Genomic DNA, 13,280 nt, shown 5'->3' on the forward strand with positions numbered 1-13,280 from the left:
CAGATCAAAACGGATGTCACAAATTGTTTAGTCTAGATGATTAAATCCCTATTACAAGTAATATATTTATTATTCGGGATAAGTGTATTGCTTGTAGTATTGTATTAAATCATCTAAACTATTTGAAAATGTGAGACTCGTTTGGTCTCACTTATTTTAAAAATTAAAAAACGTTACTTCTTTAAAAAAAGTTATATTTATATTTAAAAATCTCAAAATCATCACCTTTTCAAACTACGAAAGTGAAGTTGAAAAAAAAAACGGCCGACAGTCTCAAGCTGCACTTTTTTCATCATCAGGTTCTCTACCTATTGTGGTCATTTTTGGGGATCCTTTGAAGCTAAATCTACCTACTTTCAATTTAACCAGACCTTTTGTAGTCAAATTACTCGTGGAAAGAGATATTATTTTACCTGATGTTACTGAAATCTGGCTGGGCACAACTCATAATGGATATTGACAACAAGTTATCATGAAATACAGACCTCCTTATTGTACTCACTGTAAGATGTTTGGGCATACTCTTGATAAATGTCACAAATTCCATCCTAATTTGAAATCTAAGGTTCAAGAGAATAAGGATGGGCACTGCTTTAGACATATTAGTTCCACCTGTGGAGGACACTACCACAAGACAGGAGGTGCTTGTTGCCCCTGTGCCCCCCCACTGACACTGCTGTTGCTGCGATTGATGTGATGCTGGATGGCTCTGCTGTGCAACCTACACCTTCAAATTCTATTGAAAAAAACACTGAAAGACTATTACCTACAAAGGAAAGTGTTCAGACTAATAATCAGGAGAACCTCGCAGCTCCCCATCTTCAAGAAGCATCCGGTGTAGAGACAACTCATACTTCACATATACTAGAACCTATTGTGGGTACAACGGTTGGTAATCCTTCTGCTACAGCTCTACCACCTCATCAGACTGATTCTTTGGATGAGGAATGACAGGTTTACACTTCCAGGAGGAAGAAGAAGAATGGATATCTATTTGAGCTCAGGAATCTTATGGATGATACTTTGGTTACTTCGGGTACTGGTACGTACCTTACCAATTTGTTAGTTGGATCCCTTCCGAAAACTAGAGGCAGAGACAATACTAAATTGAGATGACCTTCACTTTTTCCGCGCCCTAGTGGTTTTGGCCTTTTTTGTTTTTTAAATGTACCATTTTTTACTTTTTTTTGTGTTGTACCGTGTGGGTTGGGTGCCTATTTGGGCCCACTAACACAACCTATATGTATCTTTTCTCTTAATATATCAGCCCTTGGAATTTTTTCTAATATAAATATATATAGATATATTGATTCCTGTTATTCAACTCATAGTCTAGGTGACTACTCAAGAGATTTTTCTTTAAGAAATCACATGTACATACAAAAAGCTTAAGAATGTTCTAAGTTGTACTCTGTTAAGGAATCAAAGATATTTAAACTAAGCATAATTGGCCTTTCTAAGGCAACATAAGATCTTTAGAGTGACATACTGGTATTTTGATGGTAGCTGGTACAAGTGATCCACTCTATTGCTAATCTTTTTGGTAGTAGCGAGAGATGTTGGATATGCATCTGACCTACAATTTTATCAATTTTTTCCCATCTTATCCTAAAGTGTTAAGTTTATCAATAAAATCCTTTTATTTCATGCTAAAGTAACATTCCAAACTGTGTATAGGAATTTAACAAAAGTAAAAATTATCTTCACCCAAGAGTGAAGTTTCCCTTTTTTGTATAAATTGCACACTATGGCTGACTAGAAAAAAAGTTTACCCAGGCACAACAGGATAAATTGAATTGTTGACCTCATTTCTGCAGAAGACAACATCAGCATAACAGACTCCACAATGGGTTATCCTTAGAGAAACGTCACCATCTCGAAGGGCCCTGCATTATTTACAAAAGATAGTAAATCTATTATAAATAATATATCAACATTGTCCGGCCAGGTTATAAATGCACGACCCCATTTGAACATTGTCAGAATTTAACAAAGAAAATGCAAATGTTTCATTTGTTTCAAAACCAGTTCTTATTGAAATATTGAATAAAGGGCTACTACTTATTGGTATCTAGAATTATAAAGTTGGTGTCACTATAGGATATGCTAAACATGATAAACATTGATAATATTCAACAAAACCAATTACGAATGGTTGTAGAATAAGAGAATGTCAAGCAATTTTGATCCAAACAGAGTACAGTAGTGTAAGCTTTGCCCGTTATGCCGGAAATGAAATAGCAATGTAGTATTGCTCGTGGGAATTTAGAATGATAAAGAAGCATTGTTTAATTATGACTTCCTAATTTATCAACCCAATTATAATATTACAAGTAAACATGATAAACCAAAAAAATGAGAAAAATATCATGCACATAGTGGAATCATCAAGATCTATGTGATTTAGTGAGACAAATTATTTCTGCGGCCACATAAAAATCAAATAATTCACTATGCTTAAACAGAAGTACATTACCAGATTATAAGTTATACAAATTTGAGACAAAACCTGAGATGCCACTTTGATAGTCAGATGTTGTTGAGGAATTGTAGCCATCAATTGTTGTTGATATATTTCTTCAAAATGAAGGCAAACAAATCCTCTTCTTATTATCCAAAACTATAGAAAGGTGCATGTCATTGTTGCGCTCAGAGAAAATTTTCTTGTTTGAATCACGAATCAACACAGCAGAAGGGAGACAAATTATTTCGTTCTCTCTGAAAAGCCTACGATAGTTGAACTTTGTCATAATAGAAGTCGACCTCCTCTCACTATTCTGGTGAAAGCAGCTTTTGTCGTGAATCCTTTTGGCATATGAGATTTCAGGGGTAGCTAAAAGGACGCATATATAGATGAGATTTTACAGAATTTTAGAACTTCAATAATCCCATGCGTATAAACAAATCTAACAAATCTTAATCTAATATGTACAATAATGATGATATTGCATGTCATATTAAAATAAGTCAATTTTATAAGAAATTTATCTCTATATACTTATCAAACTTCTTAGAGATTAAATTAGAATGTACTTGCTTAATGGTTAGTGATTAAATAGCTCCATATGAGACATCCCAAATATTTAAACTCTCAGAACCAAAGTAATACACAATTTTGTCTGGTCCATATTTCGCATCATTCAAATACGCTAGAGAAACTCCAAAGCACTAATGTACACACCAAGATGGATCCATTAATATTGAATGTGCAACTATCACTGAATTTTAGTGCATTAAAAGTGAATATATTCTTGTTCTAAATGTTGTAAATGTATGACCTGGCATGAGGTAAGACCCTGCAACCAAATCATGATCCTTCTGGTCACCTTAAAAATTTTCCTCAGAACTTTTGCCTCTTTTTATTCAAAAAATCTTTCAAGCAACTTGGAAGCTAACACTTATTTTCATCCTCATATTGCAATGTTTTACCCAAGCTATTGAATCTAATACATCATCACTTAACATTGCAATCTACAGCACATAAACCCCACCAAATCTATTCAGTTCAAGACAACCAAAGCACGCTTATAGACATTAATCATCACTAGAGAGCTTATATCCTGCAACATGCAGAGCACTGGAGGATATTAAATTCCTCTACATATTTCAGATATACTTGGCTCCAGCCAACAAAATAGTCACACAATTATGTGTTATCAATTTCATAGTGCAAAAACATCAAATCTTACATACAACTCAATTTCTTATGTAAGCACATGAACAAATCTCCAAATTAGAACAATGGTGACTTGAAAAGGTTGAGTTCATAATTCACGGCTCTTTGACTTATCACTATCGATTAATAAAAAAGCATAATCAGATCAAGACCAGTAAAGAACTACACCTGTATGCATATTAACTTCTTGTAATTCTCATTAGCTTGTTTTTCTCTTCTCTTTAAGGCTATGAAATTTTTAGTTATTTTCCCTTCTAATGGTTAAAGTAAATGTTCATCTTGAATTTATCATGCAACTTACTCCTGCCATGATGAAAAATGGACCAATATTTAAAGGATCTCCTCCCAACCTACAATTAGTCTTCAATTGATTTATCATTTTCGTCAAATTTAGAAATCACATCTTTAAAAGAAATGTAATTTTTGCATCCTTTAAGCACAGTTTCATTTCCACATAGAATAGTATTCCGGAAGTGCTTAAAAAAAGAGAAAAATAAGCACAATTCAAACAATGCTTGACCTTTGTCATCAACAATTACATTAGTATTTCCCAACCATGAATGTTTGAATTAAATTCATTTAGATGTCATTTAATAGCACATATTTCCACATGTGAAGCAAATACAATCTGTGTACTTCTCAATCTCTAGCGTCCTGGACATTGTACTCTCCATAGCCTTTGGACCATAAAGTAACTGTGAAAGAGATCAAGCACAAAGAAAATATATAAAAATTTGAATGATTTGGTGAGATCCGCCAACGCCCATGGCACTAAAGACCAGATAATCCATTAAACTTCAAAAGAAGCAAATAAAAAGCTTAAAATTTGTACAAATTTATGAGAACAAGACTGAGGTGCCACTTTGATGCATTCAATTGTTAGATAGAAATAATAGTTGTGTCTGTGCGTGCGTGAGTGTGTTAGGATTAATATAAATTTGAAAAAAATAATAACTGCATATGAAAGAAAAGAATATTTTGCAAATTATTTCAGACTGATTACATTATTCTCATGTTATTTTGCATACGTAAACAACTTAAATCAACTCTCAATATATGATTTACAAAAATAAGGGTATTCCATGTCATATTAAGTGAATTATGACCATTTCACACCAAAATGAGAGCATAGGCTCCATTATTATATATAAATTAATAAGCATATATTATCAAGCACCAATACATCTAAGTTTAAGAAGAATTTGAAAGTGTGGGGTTAGAGACAGTAGGAAAAAAATAATAAAAAGGTTATAGTAGTTGTCCAACATAATTACAAAAATACTAGCCAGTCAAAATTGTTATCTAACTCTGAACACAATATAATTGACTTTTATATTTAGTGTGAAAGTTAGTCATTACTCATAACATTTGTCATGGTTATTACATTCTCCATGTCATTTGCTTTATTATCACTGTTCCTTACATCAAAATTAAAAATGTTTGTCCAGATTGCATTGGAATTTCCTTTGTTTATGACAATTGGCTATTAAGAATGTTATTTTATTATAAAAAAAAGTCCTAACCAAGTTTAAGGAATGGAGTGGTTAAATAATAATGGCTTCTGTTTGGCTTCTTTAGCTCCTTTGTGGATGGTTTTCTCTCCCGTACACATCATTACCTATATTCATAGCTTCCCCTCATATCCCTCTCTCCTTCAAATACCTTTGTCTCTAATTTCACTCTCTAGGCCCTATTTCTTCCTTTGGTCCTCTTGCTCGCTACAACGAAACTCATTCATTTACCATCTAATCATTGTTTCCTTTTCAAATACCTTTGTCTCTACTTTCACTCTCTAGGCCCTATTTTCTCCTTTGGTCCTCTTGCTCGCTACAATGAAACTCATTCATTTACCATCTAATCATTGTTTCCTCCAAAAATTAGCCATAACATTAATATCAGTGCTTCTTGCTAGGAGTCTGGCCACAACCTCATGAGCTTTTCTCTTTCAACATTAACAGAAAAAAGTTTAATGAAACTGAAAAACATTATCTATTTTAAACCTTCTGCTGAATTTGTAAGGTGAGAGAAATCCAGATGCGTCTCTTGCTGCCCATCCGAAGCAATCTCTGTTCTCTCTTTCGGAAGACATGGATAAGAATTTGCTTTTACTGCAAAAGAAAGAAAAAAAAATTAATAAAACACAGAACAAATGCAATGTTATGTTTTTGGAAGGTATCAATTAATCAATTTGGTGAAATTTTGATGAATGAATATGTAACAAAGATCTTTTTTTTTGCTGGCATCAACATATCCCTCGAATCAATGCAATCTACTTAAGCTATCTAAACAATGATATGTTTTTAAGCTCCACGGCAGGGCTGAAATACCCGAAAGAGTTTTACTTCAATATATTAGATGTTTGGCTTAGTAAAATAAGTGAAATTATATTACTTTATAATTCACTGTCTTTACAAAATTGATGCCAGTAATGAACCTAATTGGGCTGCAATTTTTCATCAAACGGTTATTTTACATGCATTATATACGCCCAAACCACTCTCAGCAGCTGAACAACTTGATTGAGTTAGATGAATAGATGTTGAAATATAAGTTACATAGCTAACCAATCCAACTAGCTTGATGAGTGGACGGTGCAATATAAGGGACTCAGCTACTCTATTGAAGTTGCTCCACATACAGTGATGGAGGTTCTATGAGCAAGGTTAGACAAACGTGTCAATCCGAGATATCAAGAAAAAGATCATAAACGTGTATGTATTCAAAAACATGGCTAGAAATAAAATTGGCTTGGAAAAGTTTTGAATGCAAATTTCTTTCATTTTTCAAAATATATGTTCTTAAATAATAGTATGTGTTTGCAATTTAAAAATGCAATGTAGACTTGAGCAAAAATCCCACTTCTCCATCTGAAAAGAAAATAATCACTTCTAAATACAAGTCTTTGAAGGTTCTCCATCTCCATTGCTTTCAATGACTCTTATCAAAATTAGCATGATTTCAGTGGTCCTTGAATTTTATGGCCTTACACTTGAACACACCAATGGGGTTAACAATAATGTGTTAATTTTAAGCCAAAATGTATTAACTAGATAAAGATAAAATTATATAAAATATATTTATTAAGAAAGATCAAAACAGAAAAAGGAAAATATAACAAGGCAAAAAATTTTAAAAAAAATTCATTTAGATTATCTATATTGAACCCGAATAAAAATAGGAGAATAATGATAGAATTTATTATGATCCCAACTCGTTGAAGTATGAAGGATGTTAAATCTTTTATCCACCAGAGAATCAATGCTGTGAATACTCCAATCAGAATAAAAAATTGTTGTGAGGAATAATCATCATTTTGATCAACAATTGAAAGAGGATGAAAAAAATCAATAGCGGAGTATTGATGACAATAATATTTGTCGTTAATGAAGTAATCACCACCACAATTTCCTAAAAAGAATCTAAATGAGGCACCAAATTTTGGGAACAAACCCAAACAAATGAGTAGGTATCTTCCACCAAATAATATAGAGGATCAATAAGAACATCATGTGAAAGTCCTGTGACTGAAATGTATGTTTGTTATCATCAAAATAATAAATAAGTTTTTTAGAGTTCTTGGGACTATCTACGCAATTTTACAAAAGCAAATATATGATAATGCAAGCAAAAATGTGGGCAAAAGAAAGCTACCCATCAAAATATGCTTCAAGTAATATCAAATAAATTGGTATTAAAATAGTTAATATTTAGATGACAAGAATAGTGCATTTCTCAGTAGTCACGAATATCACCATTTCAATATATATCATAAGTCGCATGAATAAGATAATAATACCAATAAATCCATATAAATATCAACTAACATCAAGTGTTCTCCCCCTTTTGACATCATAAAAAAGGAATGAATAGCAATAAAGTACCAATGCAAAGTATCAACATAGCAATAATGAAACAATCTAAAATACAAATTATCACCATGCACTCCCAAAGTAGTCTAGAGGTGGAAGAAGGGAGTTAAAAGGCAAAAAGTCTTACACTTGACATATTTGATCTTTTAACCAAATTGTGTGCTTCTCCGGCATCACTGATTTAATCAAATACTTTGACCATATTCTTGTACTATGTGTTGATTTAAGTAAACTTCCAAAAGGTTGTGAGCTAATGCCCTTGCCAAATTGTGATGGTTCACCCAAGTCAAGAGCTGATCATATTATATAATAAGTTCAGAAGAACCAAATTTCTTTCACAAAACTAATATTTGAATTATCTAATCTCTCCTATTCCTATTGCTGCCAATTGGTAACATAGACAATGATCAACTGGTTTAATAATTATTTCAAAAGTCATTTTGCTAAGATAAACAATACAACAAAATTAAGATTATTGTGCCAATAAAATATAAGCCCTTGGTATTAACATATATTTTTTTAATCTAAAACAGAAAATTTGATGTAATATATAAATTTTATGAAAAAATATTCACTTCTTTGAGAAGAAAAGAACCAAAAACATGCAAAAAAATGAAAACAAACCTAAATTCATGTTATGGAAAGAATGTTAAAATTCTTAGCTATACCTAAGCAGAGGAGAGAAAAAAAAGTTGTTAAGTCAAAACACAAAAAAAAAAAAAAACAAAAGCTCGAGACATCATAAAAGACGATAAGAAGTTAGAATAAGGAGATAGAGTGTTGGTGCAACATCATATCACAAAAATAAGCCTGAGATGAAGGCTCAATAAAGGAGCAGGCTTGGCATTCGACGGAGGAGAAGGCTTAGCTACTGGCAAAGGAGCTTTGCATGATAGCTCATTGAGATGGGAGAAATATCTAGTGCTAAGGCAGAAATGTAAACACATGTTATACCTAAACATCAAAACATGAGGCACCTTGGCGTTATAAGAATTTTTAAGTAAATTGTACTGAAAAATATTATAAATTGGAACCTAAAAATAATTGGAGAACATGACGAGACTGAGATGAAAGCCATTGCAGTTAACTTATTCCTCAACATCAGTGGATCAATGCTTGCATCTACAATGAATCTTTCTTTGTTGTCCTAATGAGTAATAGACTTGTCACCATTATCCCTATAGCTTGGATTGAACCTTCCAAGTGAATGTGCACAAATCGTCTTCTCCTTCCCCTTATCGGCCCTGCTTGATCCACAACATATTAAATTAAGTTTTCTATGGTTAAATTCCTTCATCCATGAATTCAGCAAACAAATTATTCTATTTTAATATAAATCTAATTTCTAAACCTAATAAATGTTAAAAAAATATCTTTAAAATCAATGACTGAAACTGTTGCCCTTAAAGTCATAATATTATTATTTATATAAACTAAAATATAAATATTTTTTATAATGAACAAGATTTACATTTCATTTGCAACTCATGAGGTGATTAACAATATCTTGTAAATTCAACTCATATTATAGGGTCATTTTATTACTAAATAATTTAAGCTTATATAATCCTTAAAATTTTGTATATTTCTTTTCTTTAATCTAAGCCACATATGTTTAGATTTAGTAGTGCTCGCTCGTGCAAGAGAGTAAGTTATAATCAACTTTTTCAGTTTAAATAAGTGAGGTTTGTTAGCAAACCTAAATTTAGTGAATTTCTAGCCTAAGAGTTGGCTAGCGTGATGTAGGCTTGATCAGTCAAATCATTTAAAAAAAGTGTCTGATATTTCTTTAACTTTGATTGTGATATCTTACTATTTAATTGTAGTTTTGTAAATTGTGTCAGTTCATATTCTTATAAATTAGCATTGAAATTATATTAAATATTTTTATCACTCAAAATGTTTTAAAAGCCACAATTCAACAACCCCTCGCAACCCCCCCACGCCCCCCGCTTTAGGGTGTCATATTCATCTTATAAAGTGTCTTATCAGCTGATTCACATTGTATTCCAAGACCAAAGAAGAGACACTCCAATCCGCACTTTAAAATTTATTGGCACAAGAATGCATTGCCTTTGACATTATGAAAAACATGCAAGTAAAAGAGATGGAAGTGATTCTAGCATAATTTAAGAAATAAAAAAGAAGAGAGAGAATGAGAAAGTTCAAATAAACTAAGTTGTCAGCAATTCATAGGAAAGAAAACAGAACTCAAGGCATTGCGCCGTCATTTCATGTAGTCACATAGCCCTTTGTCATCAATTATAGAATATTTTGAAAAGACATCAATTACATCATCACAAAATTAAAGAAGATTAAAAACATAAAATTATCATAGATTTCATGGTACATCAAACATGATGAGTACTATTCGTTGTTGGACTCCAAACTCAATCACGAAGAGGAAGTTGTTTCACTTAACAAAGCTTGCTTCGTAGGATTAAATATTAACACATTAGAAAGTAAGCCTCTACAAATGAATTGTCACTTTATGAGATCGATACCAACAATAAATGGATCTGCCTAAGAACACATACTTCTCTACAACAGGAGAGCCGCACTATTCAAATTGTCCAACTCCACTCTTAATTTTTGATAACTTCGAAACAATTTGTCAATAAAACATGTTGGTCGGGTTCTCAAGTTGAACCTTCTTAGACCTCCTAAAAAGTTGGATTTCAATGATCTCAAAAATTCTCAATTTCTCTATTTGTGTATTAGCCAATGGAGTGAGGATCACATTATTCAATAATTCAAAGTCGAGGGCGGAGAAAAAGGCTCTATCGAGTCACTCATTGCTACTCACTCTTCTGAAGGTGCCTTTTCCACCATACTAGCTATGAAGCATGCCAGAGAGTCGACTAGCTTCTCTCCTTTGTCAAGTAGTAGAGATAATATGATATGCTCATGCCTACGTCAGCCGATGGGAGGGCCGACAATGCAGACGAGCCAGTACAAAGAGGACTGCTCTGGACCGACCAGACCCCAGCCAAGCCAGCTGGCGGCCTGGCCCAGCTAGCCGGCCAGACCAAGAGAAGCAGGATTCCCAGGAGCGGCTGAGGGTGATTTCAGTGCCCGGGTGGGGCCCATAGCCAAGCCAGCTGGCGGCCTGGCCCAGCTAGCTGGCCAGACCAAGAGAAGCAGGATTCCCAGGACGGCTGAGGGTGATTTCAGTGCCCGGGTGGGGCCCACGCCGCCGCTAATCACATACAAGAAGAGGTCAATCAAAGCGGGTTTTGGGGGGAAGTTTGAAAGGGATCTTGGGGAGTATTTATTGGTGCTAAGGGGCGAGGGTTTGTGGGGATGTTTTTTATTTGTTGTAATTTTTCTTTTCACTTGGTGTTCCTAGCGGCGTCTAGGGTTTGTAGAGAGATGATCTAGCTCTTGAATAGTAGATCAACATTGTATCTAAGTTTAAGTATGATTTGGGAGCAGATTCTCATGCAGGACCAGTGGTCGATTGCTTACTTTAGCCAGGTGCTCACAACTAGGGCGAGAATCAAGTGTACGAGCAGGAGTTGATAACTATTTTCTTGGCAATTTAAAAGTAGCAATCCTACCTATTGGAAAAACTTTCTAGTCAGGTCAGATCAGGGGAGCTCAAAGTAGCTTCTGGAGCAGAGGATGATGATTGAGGAGCATCAGAGATGACTATCTAAGTTGTTGGGGTATGATTTTGACATTCAGTACACGTTAGGGTTGGAGAATAAAGCCACAGATGCACTGTCTAGAGAGGTGGAGGAGCCCCAACTGACAGTCTTATCGGTACTGTAGTCCTAGATTAGAAAGTCCTAAGATGGGAAAGTGAGTTGGATGAAGGGCTGAGGAAAACATGGGCACAACTGCGACAGGATCTGGATAGTCGTTCAAGATATGCATTGCAGTTACTCTACTGGAGGTGATTCGTATTTCGAAGGGCATTGAAGTACTTCCCCAAACTATTCCAAGTGTTTCACGACAGTGCAATTGGGGGGCATTAGGAATCTAGATGACAAATAGTCATCAATATATATAAATTTATTTGGTGGGGATGCACAAAGATGTAGAGCAAATGATGACAAGGTGCAATGTGTGCGAACGACATAAGTACTTGACCATAGTGCCATAAGGGTTACTATAGGCCTTAGCTTTATCGAAGAAGATTTGGGAAGAAGGGACAATGGATTTTATAGAGAAGTTGCTATAATCAGAAGGATTTATGGTGATCTTGGTGGTAGCATATCACCTGAGCAAGCATGCACAATTCATTCCATTAAGTCACCCCTATATTGGGGTCTCAATCGCTATAGCGTTCATAACGGAAGTGCTCCATTTGCACGGAGTGTCGAAGTCTATTGTATCAAGCAGAGTGATACAGGGGCAAAGTGTCCTCAACAAATTATGAAAAAAGTTGTTAAAGTTACAAGAAACGACCCTTAAAGCACAACATATCATCCCCTTACTGACAGCTACACGGAGGTGGTCAACAGAAGTGTGGAAACATACCAACATGGTTTTGTATTGGATTCACCAAAGCATTAGACCAAGTGAATTGCATTGATCGAATATCGGAAATTTGTATGGATGGGAACCACCTCTACTGATACATTATGGTCATAGCACCATAACTGTATCCAATGTTGGCCAGTACTTGAAGGAAATAGACAAAATATTGACAGATTTCAGAAGACATCTACTGAGAGCTCAACAGATCATGAAGAGGATGGTGGAAGGTGATAAGAGAAGATACAATTCGAATCCGGAGACATGATCTACTTGAAGAAGAGGCCCTACCAACAAAAGACATTGGCCAGACAGAGGAGTGAGAAACATTCTATATGATATTTTGAACCCTATGTAATTACAACACACATTGGGCAGTGGCCAACAGTTTGAGGTTACAACCATCAACAACACTACATCCAGTTTTTCATTTTTCACAACTAAGTCGGGTTATAAGAGATGATACACCCTCATCTTTTATACGTTCAATGCTGACAGATGACATGGAGGTGATTCTAGATCCATTAGAGGATGAAGGAGTGCGCTGAGGAGTGGCTGGAGCAAATGTGTTACTGATTAAGTGGAAAGACCTGTCATATTATGAAGCAACGTGAGAGCCTTACGAATGGCTCCAAAAGCAATTTTCATCCTTCCATCTTGAGGACAAGATGCTACTTAGGTAGAGGAGTGTTGATACGCCTGTGCCTACTTAAGTCGACAGGAGGGCCGATTTGGACCGACCAGACCCAGCCAGACCAGCTGGTGGTCTTGGCCAAGTCAACTGGCCCAACAGCGAGAGGCGGGATTCCTAAGAGGGGATAAGGTTGATTCCAACACCCGGGTGGAGCAGACGCCGCTGCTAATTATGTACAAGAGGGCAATCAAGGAGGTTTTTTTTTTGTTGTGTGTGTGGGTGTTGGGGGGGGGGAAAGGGATCTTTGGAGTATATATTAGTGCCAAGGGGCTAAGGGTTTGTCGGGATGTTTTTGAATTGCTATAGTTTTTCTTTTCTCTTGGTGTACCTAGCGGTGTCTAGGGTTCGTGTAGAGACGACCTACCCCTCAAATAGTAGATCAGCGTTGTACCTTATTTGCTTTCATTAGTATTAGTAAAATCAACACTCCATTGAGTTCTCTCACATCTCTATTACAATTTATCTGATGTTAATTTGTTGTTCTTCGCTCATTTTTTCATAGACTCAATCCAAGTTGTGCTCAATAGAAAGAAACTCCCACAAGCTTGAGAAGCCAAAT

The 13,280-nt window shown here is 35.0% G+C and overlaps 1 protein-coding gene across 2 annotated transcripts in view; it reads right to left on the bottom strand.

The window, feature by feature from the left end:
- The window catches only part of LOC110023003 (probable cinnamyl alcohol dehydrogenase 1), an 85,144-nt gene extending 76,415 nt beyond the window's left edge, over window positions 1-8,729 (bottom strand). The window contains exons 1-3 of one of the 2 annotated variants that reach the window (XM_020722192.1): window positions 8,580-8,729; window positions 5,677-5,784; window positions 1,773-1,886 (exon numbers count right to left, since the gene is read on the bottom strand). In XM_020722192.1, coding sequence (XP_020577851.1) covers window positions 1,773-1,886; window positions 5,677-5,784; window positions 8,580-8,647 — 290 coding nt within the window. In that variant the 5' untranslated portion in view covers window positions 8,648-8,729. The remainder of the gene's footprint in view (window positions 1-1,772; window positions 1,887-5,676; window positions 5,785-8,579) is intronic. The other variant, XM_020722191.1, reaches the window with a different exon arrangement.
- Window positions 8,730-13,280: the final 4,551 nt, after the last annotated feature.

This window comes from Phalaenopsis equestris, unplaced genomic scaffold, assembly GCF_001263595.1.
Source record: "Phalaenopsis equestris unplaced genomic scaffold, ASM126359v1 Scaffold000204, whole genome shotgun sequence".
NCBI classification, from domain to species: Eukaryota; Viridiplantae; Streptophyta; class Magnoliopsida; order Asparagales; family Orchidaceae; genus Phalaenopsis; species Phalaenopsis equestris.